This window comes from Haemaphysalis longicornis, unplaced genomic scaffold (genome assembly GCF_048455015.1).
Source record: "Haemaphysalis longicornis isolate Haplotype H1 unplaced genomic scaffold, Haemaphysalis longicornis Haplotype H1 scaffold_2, whole genome shotgun sequence".
Taxonomy (NCBI): Eukaryota; Metazoa; Arthropoda; class Arachnida; order Ixodida; family Ixodidae; genus Haemaphysalis; species Haemaphysalis longicornis.
In genome coordinates, this window is record NW_027526295.1 from 43,470,928 (window position 1) to 43,485,403 (window position 14,476).

Genomic DNA, 14,476 nt, shown 5'->3' on the forward strand with positions numbered 1-14,476 from the left:
CCCTAGAATACCAGCGTGTCATGTTTAGCTCACCATCGGGAACTGCGATCCCCTGCATGCGCTTGCCCGCGACAGCCAAAGCCCTTGCGCGACGTGCGTTCTGCAAATGACAGGGAGTCTTAGTACTCCGCCCTCCTCGTACCAGCAGCTGTGATGTTTATGTTGGTATCTAAATATACATTTAATCAAATATAAAAGCTCCCGCTTAGTAACTCACCGTGGTACGCTTAGTTTCGCCCGGCGTAAAAGCGGCACTGCATACTCCCAAGAATGTGGGCTGGAAGGTTCTACAAAATGTTGACTGGCGCAGTGACACGCCGGTTTTATTTTCCAGCCGATTACGTAGTGTCCGGCAAGTGGTTTGCATCGCGCGGAAGGGGATAGACATCTTTTCTCGTGATCTTGTTTAAATGCCGATAATCCACGCAAAAACTCCACGTGCCGTCTTTCTTCTTGACTAAAACTACAGGAGATGCCCACGGACTAGAAGACGGTTCAATTATTTCCTTGCTGAGCCTTTTCTCGACCATATTACGCGATTTTTCCTCCTCCTTTAAACTTAGGTCCACCTTAATAGGTTAAGGCGTGACCATATTATGCATTTGGTTAAACTGAGTGAAACATTTCTGGACAAGGGGATTCATGTCGGGATTTGAAAATGGGATATATAAAAATCACACACGAAATGCCACAGGACAGGCGCAAACTCACAACTGCTTACTTTTACCGAGAAATCCCCCCGAAATACTCTTGCGCATCCACAGAAATGTATTTTAAATAATACGTAAAATTAGCAAAAACGACTGTCTAAAAATGGTATTTTTTTTCGAAAAGGTACAGGAAGAATTCGATCACACAGGCGCTTGCGGGTGTAAAATACGTCCCCGGTAATGTATGGGCGATAGCGCACGGGTCGTGCGTAGTAATTGTTTTTGTTTGTTTATTCTTTTAATAAGGACACAGCGCATTTTTTCAAGGGTGTGGCAAATGTACGGGTATGCACAGGTCTTGTCGCTTCTTACCCGTTTCGTGTATTAAACTTTTATCCTTTTAATAACCACCACGCCACCTTTAAAAATGACCCTTTGACGTTCCCGAAACGGCAGACGACTGCACTCATCAATGAGAAAGTTCGATGTGTCGAAGCGATGTTTATAACACGTTTCACTCTCAAACTGTGACCACGGCGAAGATGTTTCGTGGAATTGAACCAGCGCGTTAACCCGCAACAGCCACTGATTATTGCGTCTCCAGAGGAAATGCGAAATCAGCGGTAACTATGTCATTGCTTACTCCCAAATAAGTACACAAATTGGTTGTTTTGTCGTGTGCAGCACGCGTTTTGCGCCGCGCGCAACGTGAACGAGCAGACTAGAGTTCCTGTATATGCTCCCTACAGGAACTCTAGAGCAGACGGCGCGAGAGCGCCATCCACACTATAGGAGCGGTTCGTTCCGCCGCCGCCAGGGGCCGACTGTGTTCGATCTCGGGGTGAATAGGGATCCACTCTGTTGCCCTTAATGTCCAACGGTTATCTTGCCTTCGCATTACATGCCCTGCCCACGTCCATTTCTTCTTCTTAATTTATACTAATATGTCCTTAAACCGCGTTTGTTCCCTGACCCACTCCGCTCTCTTCTTGTCCCTTAACGTTACAACTATCATCTTCTGTTCCATTGCTCGCTGAGTCGCCCTCAGTGTAATTTGAACCCTTTTAGTGAGCCTCCAAGTTTCTGCCGCGCGTAGGTGAGTACCGGCAAGATGCAGCTGTCATACACTTTCTTCTCCAGGGACAATGGTAGGCTGCCATTCATTATCTGAGAATGCCTGCCGAATGCACTCCACCCCATTGTTATCCTTCTAATTACCTCTGCTTCATGGTTGGGATCCCGGGGTCACTACTTGGCTTAAGTAGACATAATCGCTTTCCGCTTTCCACTTTCCGCTTTCCATAATGCCACCTATCTTAAACCGCTGTGCTCTCCCGAGGCTATTGTGAATTCCTTTAGTTTTCCGCATATTAATTTTTAGGCACATTATTCTACTCCGCAGAAACGTAAATTGTTTTAATTGTTTCAAGCTGTCGGCGTTCAGGATATATAACGAAGACAAAACGAAGCAATAATCCGCGGGAGGCACATGTCGACCCGCCCATCACGAGTCCGTGGTGGCCTCAGCGTGGGCGGCTGGGCGCGTGGTGGAGAATGCTCGAGGCGTGGGCAGCGAGAAATTCGCCGGCATCCGCTTGACCGGTGGACGGTCCAGCTCGTTGAGCGCGTTGTGCAGTTGGCCCAGGAGCACGTTGCGCTGGCCGCAGTCGCCGTTGTAGTCGTCCATGTCGACGGTCACCACGGCCACGCCTCCCATGCGGGTCCGCCTGGCGTACAGCACCTGCGACGACCACGCCCGCCTTCGGTGCGCCCCACGAGTGCCATATGCCATCCTGGCGGCAGTTCATCGCGCACACTGCTCCTTTATGCATACACGACCGAAAACAGTGCTTACATCGGGCTGTGGGCCAAGGATCAACGCAGAAGCGCAGTCATTTGATGAAAGGGATGGCTCCGTTTCATCGAGTGGACGCGGAACAAGAGTCGGGTCCCGTTAGATCTAAACACTTCTCAGGCTATCCGAAAGGGGATTGCTGTTGGATGGCCATAAATTAGTCCTTATGATTTGAGCCAACGGCACACAGCCAGCTCAAACTGAGGGTGAGGGGTTATTATTCGACTGATAACCCCGCAGGTTCTCCAAATTCTCTCCAAAAATCCACCCACCACCAAGATAGAACTGACCTGGACCCCAGCCAACACCGGTGGGGGGGGGTAACGAGGCCGGCCACGCTACTGCTCGAGAACTCACTATGCGAGCGGGTTCAGCCTTGTCCCCTCACACGGTGCCAGATCGGCTCGAGGTAGCCTCCTCAGCCATCACGACTTGTTCATACACTACCGTCTCTCCCGCCGCGCGTTTCTTCCCGCTCATGTCAGCCTCGATAACTCCCAGGAACGCCCGTGGCGGCTCTTGCAGACCGACACTCGCCCGTGCCGTGCAGTACTGCACCATATCCACCCCACAATGTTTCCCTCCCCCAAGTGCCCCTCATGCGGTGCTCTAGCCACCCTGTCCCACTCCATGTGGGCATGTCCTAATGATCCCTTCCCCTCATAGCGTGTGACGAGCAGTGGGAGGGAACGCTGGGAAGCTTGGATCCGGGGATTCAAATCTCCCTGGTGAACCGAGCCACCACTGTCGCCGTCAGGCTCATGGCACTGGCCACCCCGCCATCTGGGTTGCATTTTACAATAAAGTTTCTCTCCACCCCTCTTTCTCTGGGACCATCATCCTCGTCAAAGAAAGTTCGATTTCCCGCAGTGTGTTTTGTGGTGTGCACGCAGTGAGGCGCAGAAAGCTCCGCTTTAATACCTTGTTGAGTATGGTGGCCTTGTTGTCGTAGCCGATCCACTCGCCCTTGTCCCTGTTGACAGCGATCTTGCAGTCGGCCTCCTTGTCGTAAAGCGACACCCACAGGTCCGAGGTGAACTCGAGGCAGATCTGCACGCCACCATAGAGCATGCGCTGCTTCAACGGGGTGTGCAAGTCGACATGGCTTATATTTCCAACGTTTATCATGTAAACTTTCCTTCTGTGCTGACCCATCGATTTTTCTACGTGGTTTGTTGCTTACTAGTTAAGCATTCGTACTGGCAAACTCCGAGTCTTTTTCCCTGGTACTCCCTTCTGTGGTTACATGCTGCATTATGGGAAACTTTTATCATGCAATAAATGAAGAAAAACGAGCAGCATGTCGTTCGTAGAGAAACTTCCCACCTCAATAATTATACATCAAAAGGCTATTTAAATTTACCTTAGAAAACGGAAACGCCGCGACAGCTAAGTCTATTGCCGCGAATCACGTTCGGGTAATGTTTTGTCTGTTGTATTTTCTGAGGGAGGCGACGAGTATTTATATCGCCTTGCCCCAGAGCGAAGTGTGCACCTACGGAACGCTTAGTTCACTCAGCGTTAGCAGCGTGCGCGTCGAACTTTTGACCGTTCCTTCGACGTCTGGTATGTAGTGAATTTATTTTAAAGCACGTCACGCTATGGTATACATCTTTTCATTCTGGAATTTCGCATGGCCGTCTTTGCGAAAAATACAATCGGCACCTCGAAGTAGGCGAGTAGTCCGCGCTCCTCCGTGAACGGCCCCGGAGGCGCGGGACCTCGCACGGCGGCGCGTAGCTCGTAGCGACCGGCGTTCCGCAGTCGGTACGCGTAGCCAAACAGCGGCAGCGCCAGCACGACCCTCTTCCGTGACCTCAGCTCTCCCAGGAACACCTCGCACGCCTCCACCTGCACAGCGCGTGGAGCTTAAAGATACAGGAACCTGCGCGATTGCTGTATACATAACACGGTATCATTTTCCTTACGACGACGGGGATCCCGCTTTCCGACAGTGGGGCTCTTCGATTTACAGTCTCGGACTCACCGCGGACTCCCCGAGAAGCAGTCCGGCATTCGATTTTCCCATGTATCCCTAAGGCTTCGGGGAATCCTCGGACTACCCGCGGACTATCCGCGGTGAGTCCGAGAGTGTAAACCGAAGAGCCCCAATGATCAGCGGTGTGCCGCTCCGCCCTGCCGTTCAAGCGCGTTTTCTGCACTCTCCCCGCTGCTAAAGCGGACCCCGACGGACGATATTCCGTAAATTCGCCCCCCGACCGGGTTCGGATTCTCCCGGTATAACCGGTCTTTGGGAGAGCGGAACCCCTTCCGTTAACTGGAGCCCCTTTTGGAGCAAGCAGATGGCAGAAAAGAGGCTTTAAGGTACTGGCACACTAGCGTCCAACTTGCCGTGCCGCCCTCCCGACGGCCGCGAGTGGCGTCGCACCGCGCTGGCGGTGAAGGCTGTGGCGCGACGCCGCTGGCGGCCGTTGGCAGGGAGGCACGGCAAGTTTGTGCAAGTAGCTTTACGCGATTTTCTCTCGTGATAAGAAGAACCGCTCCGCTTCACGCTCTACATGCAGAGTGGGGAAGGCTGTGATCAGCCAATCAGAAGAATTAGCAAGGTGGCATCAACCAGTAAGCTGCGCTGACAGCAATGCCCATCCCAGAAAGCCGCGCCGGAGCCTCTGCTTCCATTTGCAGGAAGCAGAGACGGTTCTTCGAGATTATCCCATCGTTACTCGAAAACGTTGCACTGAACGTATGCCCCATGCACTGGCAAGCGGATACCTACCAGATCTTCCTTGAAGATGATTGGTGGGAGGGCCGTCTTGGGCACGTCGTCTTTGGAATACGCGTGCACGATCAGTAGATCACTCAGGCTGCAACGGAGCACGTCCCGGGGTTGGTCTATCAAACCAGCAGGATGCCCTAAATGAACTGAGTAGTAGCGTTAGCTTTCTCTGGTGCCAGTGCACCATTTTTGGTCGTCCTAGTGTAATGAACGCTGGTCTATTTAAAGGTGTTACCAAAATACTCAGTCTCTTGCGTACAGGCTTGCACGCAGGGTGCCATGTTTGGGGGTTGTGGCACAAGCGAGGCTCACCTGTGCAGTGCTTCCACGTTGTACGAAGAAGGGCCCCATTTCATGTGGACGCTGACGAGGGTCAGGAGGCGGGCCTTCCTCGCGGCCACACGCACCGCCTACGCAACGATGAAACAGGAGGCAAATGGACTGTTTACATGGCAGTGCTGCGCACACGGTCAGTTCCACACTGCATAGTAGCGTCATAGAGCGCTTCACTGCAATGACTCCCTGTGGGACAATGCACCCTTTACAAGTTGACATTACGCTTCACCTCAATAAGGGTCAGTGTGTGGCGGTGCACCCTTTACAGGTATCCTGCAAGTACGCCGCAATCAATTTTCCCACAAGCGAAACGCTCCCCGACTCAGACGCTGCTCTCAGGGGCGAAGACCCTTAGGGGCTGGGGCTGTTGGCGTCTCCTGTCGTCGTCGCAATCGCCGCCTCATGTATTCACGGAACTAAAACACCGGGGAACTCGTTTACGCCTCGCGCTAGAACGAAACGCGTACTACAAAGGCACCAGGACACTCGTTCACGCCTCGCGCTAGAGATGGTCGTGCTTCAAAGACAAGAGACTTTTACAACAAAGCTGCGGTATACCTCTAGCCCCCCCCCCCCCCCACCAACGTTTTCATCGCCGTGGGCATAAACGACAATGCGGTAAGAATACACTTATACACTGAATTATTCGCCCCGCCCCAGGTTTCACGTTAGTGGAGATGACCCGGGATTTTTCTTGCGCGCTACAGCGGCCGCTATAAAAAATGTTTTCGGCAAAACATTTTTTTACAACCTCAAGACTTGAGCTATCTGCGCAATATGAGCTTTACATCCCTTTGCAAGGCGCAGCCCGTATCGCTAACCCTGACGAGGTCGACGTAAATGGGCTTGAGGTCGGCGGGCAGCCGGTCCCAGTCCAGCTCGACGCCATCAAAGTTAAACTCGGGCAGCCAGCGGGCCACGTTGTCGGCGAGCTGGGCCCGGAGTGAGGCGGCCTCGGCGCCCTGTGTCAGGTTGAGTAGCCCCTGGGCCGAGCCCGATAGCCGCAGGGACAGCAGCAGCTTCAGCTGAGGGTGGCTCGCCTTCAGCGCGTCCATGTCGCGCACCGACTTGAGCCCTGCAACGAGGAATAGCGACTGCGTCCAGTTCAGGGAAGAATAAGTACCGAGAAGCCTGCCCCGTTTAGCCACTGGAATAAAGCGCGGTTGCTCAAACAGAAGATCACTTCCGTTCACTTTCAATCCTAGTGACTCGGAGCAACGTTGCAGCGAAATTTTCGTAGAGATGTGGATCTAACAAAAGGCGAGATTTCTGTTTAGGCTACACAGACTTAAAGGCCACAACACACGGTAGCCTGATCGCTTATTGAACTCTAAACATATGCGTAGGGCACCGGTTAGGAAAAAGGATTCCACTGGTACTTCTGTTACCCCAGGTGTCGGCAACCAATGGCCCGCGGGGCGCAGGCAGTATTATGCGGCCCTCAGCACGTCGTCATGATGCCTACACCTACTCCTGTCACTTCCTAACTGAAGGCCGGCACACGAGTTTTGGCTTGATTGATTGTGGGGTTTAACGCACCGACGCAACGCAGGCGATGAGGCGCGCCGTAGTGGAGGGCTCCGGATTAATTTTGACCACCTGGGGATCTTTATCGTGCGCCGAAATCTCGTACACACGGGCGTTTTTGCTTTTCGCCTCCATCAGAAAAGCGGCCGCCGCAGCCGGGAATCGAACCCGCGACCTCGTGCTCAGCAGCGCAACGCCTTAGCCACTGAGCCACCGCGGCGGGTACGAGTTTTGACTTGAAATGTGGTTAGACGGGAAATAAGAACAGATAATTGATCGCTCAAAGTTTGCATATCCCCCATCTTCACACTTCGCCAAATCATTTAATATAATTGTCAGATATTATTGTCGAAAATTTCATGAATGCTTTATCTTTGCTTCCAAAGACCCCGCCCCCCCCCCCCTTCCCACCCGATGTGCCGTCCTGCCTTCCGCTGTGTCGGCTTCACACAACTCGGCCCTCCACCTCAAAAGGTTGCCGACCCTTGTGTTACACCATTCGTACCCAGCGAATTCGAATTCGGGCACCGGGCTACAGTGAACTAGAATTCTGGTCCACTATAACCGGGCATCCGTCCAAGACCAACGCCATGCTGAGAATGTCTGAAGCACTCATTGGACAGGCGGCGGCACGGACAGCTGCGTACCCGTGTCGTCCTCCTGGAAGCGCAGCTGGAGGCTGCGGGGGTCGATGTGCGCCCCGATGTAGACGAGGTGCGTGCAGCATTGGGCGCACAGCTTGCTCAGGTCGTAGTCCTTGGGCGCAGCACGAAGCAGGCTGGACGCGTTCCAGTAGCACACCACCGTCGTGCGAGCGCCGGACGCCTGGGCCGCGTTCGACCCCGACCGGCGGGACTCTGCCGCGCGGGACGAAACCGGCCACAATGGGCGCTCGTGCTACGCGCCCGGGGTGAAGGAATGCGTGATGGCGGCTCAAGAAACAACCACGCGTCGCTTAACATGTCAGCAGGAGGTAAACACGAATCTCATGAACGGTGCCGTTTGTCTGATTCAACTGTTGCCAGCCAAAAGTAACGGCGTTACAGTTATAGAGTTTCAAGATGTAGCTTGTTACAGCTTAAGTAAGTGTGAAAAAGTAACGCCGTTTCTTTTCCGTTACTGTTTCTTTTCCGTTACCGTCGTTTCTTTTCCGCTCCGTTACAGCGACCACGAAAGTCCGAAAAAGTGGAATGCGTGAACTGTACGCCGCCCATTCGGCAACTGTTGCTGTCGGATATTTTGTTATAAAAAAAGCAAGCAACTGTAGCGGTATTTCTTCTTGCAATTACTCCGTAAAAAGTAAGTGTTACAGTTACAAGTTCTTTTGGTAGAGTTTATTTAATAAGAAATTGGCGGGTTATTACGGTATCGCCTAATCCGATATTCGGGCGCACCAGCAATGCGCTGGGGCAGCACTCACTCGTGGGTTCTCTCGACGGCAGTGGTGATGAGCCTCTGCGTCGGTGGCGCGACGTGCGTCTCAAGAAGGGGCCTCGACCCGCGTCTTAATTAGGCAGGGAACGCACACCATCGTCACGCGCACGCACCCATCACGTTTGCGCCAGCGTCGCCCACACGAGCGTCTCGTGCGGGCACAGCATACGCGCAGTTTCGGAGAGTGCTCGCGCCTCCACGGCGAAGCGCCCTCCCCTCACAATTTCGTGACACTTTCCTCCTTGGCTTTCTTTTGACTATTCGGTCTTGCCATCGTTCACACTGTTACGGCGCGGACGCGGCTCAGTCCAGAGACGTTCGCCAAAGGTCTGCGCCCCAAAACATTCGAAGGCATGGGGGTTGTCAAAATTGCACGTGGTAAAAGCCTAGACTAAGGTAACCTAAACGAGGGCACACTCAAGCCTAACGCAAACAGTCGTTCTGTACGCCTCATTTTGTTGCATACGCTTTTTTGTTGATGCAACCTTGGTGTCATTGGCTGCGTTCCAATTCGCGGACAGCTTCGTAGACAGCTTAGGAAGCAGTCCAACTAGACGTCTAAAGGAATAAAATCGGAACGGCGCCGCGGACCTAAACGCAACAACAATGCAGATGACAGCCTCGTAACAGACATGTTGAGTCGCACAAGCCTCAAGTTTCGTAAATAATATTACCGTTATTATTACAAACATTACGTAAATAAAAAATAGGCAAAGTCATCTTCACTACTAGTAAATTTTACTAAATATTTAAATAAAGGAACAAGGGCTTTGGTTCCAACATTAATACGCAAAAAGGTGGCGCTGGCGACCCTTATCAGTTTAGACAGGAAGGTAGCCTGCATCGTTGCTGACTTTGATGCCGTCTCCTCGAAGCAGTCTTCGTTGACTGCTTCGTTCAAATTGGAATAGTGCTTAACATGGCGGGCTGTCCGCGAAGACGGCAACGAAGCCGTCTAAAGGGGAAATTGGAATGCACCCATTGGGTGGCCCCTTCTCGGTGGGCCCCTCTGCAGTGGTCCTTCGTTACAACTGTGGGCCAACGTCCTTTTCAGGAGTGCTTTGATTTCCAGTTCCTTTTTTTGTTGTTTGTTTCCCCCCCACTCAAGACGAAGGCAAAATTTTAAGTAATCACCTTAAAGACGACCTCCGGCATCGGTCTCCTGCAGGGAAGATAATACTCTCAGCGACCTCCTCTGCTAAACTGCGAGGGACGCCATGTTGTGGAAAGGAGAAAGATACGTGGCAAGAATATAGGAAGAAGAAAGTCCGAAAAAGTGGAAAGCATGCATTGTACGCCGGCCTTCGACAACTGTTGCTGTCGGATATTTTGTTATAAAAAAGCAAACAACTGTAGCGGTATTTCTTCTTGCAATTACTCCGTAAAACGTAAGTGTTACAGTTGCAAGTTTTTTAACTTAAAAGTAACTAGTAACCATTACAAGTTACAGAACAAAGTAAGTAGTCCCCCCTAACGCGTGACTAGTCACTAGTTACTACCAAAAACAGCTAGGGTACAAGGTAAGATGTCCGTGCGGCCGTCACTACAGCGCAGGAGAATGGAAACATGTTCATACCTCGTAGCTTTAAGATATGTTGAAGTGCACATATTGCATCCCCATATTTTCTGCTCTACTCGTCAACTGATTGGCAGCCTTGTGGATGATTCGTACGTAGCCGCACAACCAAGAAATTTCGAGTAGAGGCCAGCAGTATTGCGCGTTAAGCTGTGAGTGGCGGTACTCGTGATTGTGCTATCTTATAAATGAACAAAAGTAAACGAATTTCGCAACAGAATAACAGCGTTAATTCCACCATCGCTAAGTGACAAACGAATGGTCTACATTCAAAGCTCTTCACTCTACTTCTTGAGCTACCATGGCTGTAGGCAGCATCCTTCCCGTCTTCAGTGGCTGTTAACTGCACTGGGATGGGGCAGGCGCAGACAGGAGCCTACTTACGACTTCCAGAACCATTTTCAAAACACGAGAAAACATTGGCCCCCTATCTGCTTCTCTTGTTGCAAATGTCGACAGACGTTTGCCAAGTAAATGCCTCCCTTCGCTTTTCCGCTCACCTCTCATGCTGTTCCTCTCCCGTCGCGCTCCTCCCAAGGTAAATGCGTTAGAGGTTCGCTCAAGTCGATTTAAATTTACCGCGTTCCATTGCACCAGTCCGGGTGCCTCGATGCCAGCGCTGCCGTGCGGTGGAGACGCGCGTAAATCGAGGCACCCTACTTCGACGTTTATAGAACCGCGTTTTCCTTATGTGCGTTCCAAGCGGAACATGGAAGCTATCTAGTGGAACGTTTCGTAACAGTTGTCGTTTGATTTCTTAAAATGCCGCCAGAAGCTATAGTGGCGCGGGTGACAGCAGGCGACGGAGTGAACTTTTTTTCTACGGTGGATGTAAAATTTTAAACCAAGCATTCATGAATTATTTTATAAAGGAACACTGCGAATATCACCTGTGCATTAATTTTCGGCCTCATATTTGCGTAATGTCTTGTTCTTGTTCAACAATGTTGACAAGTATGAACGTTGACACCGAAATTAGACGTTTAGATTTGGCTGTAAGTATATAAGACTACTGCGCAGTTTCCGTTTCACTTTGGCCGGGTAGCAGAATCGAGTGACAGACGGGCAGACCAAACTTTCTGCGTTTAAGTATCCCAAGGAAGACTATCGTCTTTAAAAATACCGACATATAACCGCGCAATCCAACTAGTTTCCAAGGACCATCACTACCAAGCGGCTGTGAGGCATAAAGCGGTGTAAACCCACAATGCTTACCGTCGGGAAGAACATGCGCACGATCTGCATCGCCTGCGAGGTGAAATAAAGAGTGATACGTTAATATAATGGGAAATAGAAAGCGCCATATTTATTTACAACCCTTCTGTAGATCTGACTCCTTACATGGTTCTTCAGCGACATCCGAATTTGCATACAGGTAATACACGAGCTGGTTCAGCGTAAAAAATGTTTTGAAACTACCTACCGCTGAATTATACGTAAACATAAGCTAGTCAAAGTGCAAAATGTTCCAAAAGAGCTTACCAGACGTCTCGAGGTGGTGATCGTCGTTGGCTGTTGGGCGAAATAAAACACGTGTTTTTTTCTTAGGCAAGCGGTGAATGGACAAAATTCAGCGCTGAAATACTTCAGCGAACGCTTAAATCACAATTTGGCGCTGCCACTAGTGAATATTTTGCTGCTAGTCAGTATAATACGCCCAATAATATAGTGCCTAATTAGGGGACCCTGCAGCTTCTTACAGAAATAATGCTTTAAATCTTCGTTCGGGCATAAAAGCACTGCGAAGGCTATGGCCAGCGCATGACACCACCCTCACTCGCTCGCCGCAGTGGATACTTCTTTCCCTCGCTTTGCGATTGGGGTGGTTTTTAAAAGTGTCTATCGAATTGTTACAGAGCTGAACTAAAAAAAGCCGTTCAATCGCGAAGGTAGTGCTTGTGTGTCGACACCAGCACATCAAAAATGCCCAGATCTAGAAAAACACTCGATACGTTGGAAATATTTTGAGCTATTTTAGGTTATTTGAACTGTGCGCAAAGTTGCAGTACCTGACTCAGGTATTTCGCATCCACCTAATCCAACGACTCCACGCTCATACCGACCACGGCCTATTAAATTGCACATCTAGGGACAAGTTCAAAGCATGTTGCGGGGATGGCTCCTTTAAAGGATTCGAGCATTTTGGTAGGCCTATGGTAGACCTGTCTTTGGGGTTCCTGTAGACGCTATCCCTAAGCAAACCCACTAACACCAATATAGCTTTAATAACTTGCGTTCCCACAGTCGTGGCGTTTGAAAAAATCGATCGACTGAGCCAAGTTCCGAAATACTACAGCTGTGCACCCTCTCCACTCGAACGCAACCCACTTTCTGGCAACATTGGATGTCTTGATTGATTGATTGATTGATTGATTGATTGATTGATTGATTGATTGATTGATTGATTGATTGATTGATTGATTGATTGATTGATTGGTTGATTGATTGATTGATTGATTGATTGATTGATTGATTGATTGATTGATTGATTGATTGATTGATTGATTGATTGATTGATAGTGGTATCCCCTTTGAAACGGGGTTACGACGTGTCATCTTACCAAGAAAAAAAATGGGCCCATCTCCACGCGAGGGGGACTCGAGTAAATGCGTCGCATAGGGGGTGGGTGTATTGCGTTAACGTTTAGTGTTTGGGGGGTTGGTGCTATGCGTCGCATAGGGGGTGGGTGTATTGCGTTAACGTTTAGTGTTTGGGGGGTTGGTGCTATCATGTGTACACCACGCAGCTATCACGCCGCTAGCACGCCGCTGAGTCGCCAACCCACGCCGCTGACGACGTAGTTTGAATGAGTCAAGGATATAAGGCGCGTTCGTAGCCTTTGATTCTGTGTCGGTTTTCTGGCGCAGTGGGAAGAGCACCATGTACCTCGCGTTCCGCCCACAGGTAGTGAATGCGTTGTATCAGCAGCTTCTTGACGTAGTTTGAATGTGTCAAGGATATAAGGCGCGTTCGTAGCCTTTGATTCTGTGTCGCTTTTGTGGCGCAGTGGGTAGAGCACCATGCACCTTGCGTTCCGCCCGCAGGGTCGTGGGATCGAAACCAGGCGCCGGTTACTGTTATTTCTTTTTATAGTGTAGGGGGAGGCTGGCTGCTGCGGACGCCGACGCACGGGTGACATCGTGAGTTATACAAATGCTCTGCATTTAAAATTAATTTCTGTATGTTTTATACTTTTTGTTTAATACTAGCGCTGCTCTGAGGGCAGGCACGAAGTGCTTTTTTCCTGTTACAGGTAGTAGCTGTCCTATACAATATTCCCCTCTCTGCTTCTCGTCCACCAGCATTCTAATCATCTTTTAGTCGTGTCGACAGCCTTGAAATTAACTCTTTCTGTGGTACGTACCCTTAAATCCTACAGCTTCTGGATGCCGAATATTTCCCTCTTGAAGATTTGGATGGATACACTTCTATTCTAAAACTATGCGCCGCATAGTTTGTTTCTTTTGCGCAGACCACGCATAGTCCACCATTTTGTGTATACTTCCCCACAAAGCTGTTAGTTCTCAAGCAACCTGCTCTTGCCTCACAAAGCAAAGCACTGCCTTTGAAATTATCGTAGAAATTTTTCTTTGTGATGTCCAATTTTTCTGCCCTGTACATCTGTCGACGCGCATCCGTACATGTGTACTTGTGTGCATCTGTACATGCCGACGCGCAATGCCTCCTCCTGCTCCTCTATCCTCATCATCATCATCACCATCTTGTACAGCTCGTGTGTACGTACGCAGGTTGATCATGAAGAAGCCGATGACCCCGATGAGGACGGAGACGGTGAAGAAGGCCCCGGCTAGCGCAGACAGCACCCACGTGAAGCCCGGCGTGTTCGGCTGGATCAGCGGCCGGCGCTCGACGACCCTGTAGCCATCGACCGCGGCAACGGCGGGAAGGGCCTGCCATGAGGGAAAGAAGCGGCGCTTGAATTTTGGAATCGAAGACTTCATATGCATCATCACACTGCAGATTGAACCTACCAAAAAACTCCTATTTAAGTTTTCTGGGTCCATTCCTCGCCTCCAAATTTTTACATCTCATCTTCGGTCGGGCCGAACAGCGAGATATCCGTCCCTCAGCATCTATTCCGATAAACGGACGCTCTACTTCTATAGTTCGTCATCCATTTGCATGACATGCCCGGCTTTACTTTATCGGCATAATCTTGACCTAGGGCGTCTTCCGCTCGAGTTTGTTGTCTAATCCACGCTGCCCTTTTTATCTCTTTTCTTATCTCTTATTATTTCTTCCGTGGCTCATTTAGTCGATATAAATTTGCTGTCAATGTCTAAAGTAAAACCCCAAGATTCTGTCCTGTATGCTATCACCGGGAGCACATTGTTAGCCC

General features: G+C 50.4%; 1 protein-coding gene and 1 long non-coding RNA gene across 2 annotated transcripts in view; one reads left to right on the forward strand and one right to left on the reverse strand.

Annotated features, from left to right (window-relative positions):
* The window catches only part of LOC144168852 (uncharacterized), a 223,233-nt gene extending 209,017 nt beyond the window's left edge, over positions 1-14,216 (forward strand). The window contains exon 3 of the long non-coding RNA XR_013322261.1: positions 13,866-14,216. This is a non-coding gene — a long non-coding RNA (uncharacterized LOC144168852). The remainder of the gene's footprint in view (positions 1-13,865) is intronic.
* Positions 1,566-7,951, reverse strand: LOC144167078 (chitotriosidase-1-like). The gene is made up of 7 exons (XM_077696468.1): positions 7,753-7,951; positions 6,400-6,653; positions 5,555-5,652; positions 5,243-5,330; positions 4,171-4,356; positions 3,427-3,555; positions 1,566-2,391 (listed from the first exon to the last, which is right to left on the reverse strand). Exons 2-7 carry the CDS (start codon positions 6,631-6,633, stop codon positions 2,155-2,157), a joined length of 972 nt encoding a protein of 323 aa, XP_077552594.1. The 5' UTR covers positions 6,634-6,653; positions 7,753-7,951; the 3' UTR covers positions 1,566-2,154.
* Positions 14,217-14,476: the final 260 nt, after the last annotated feature.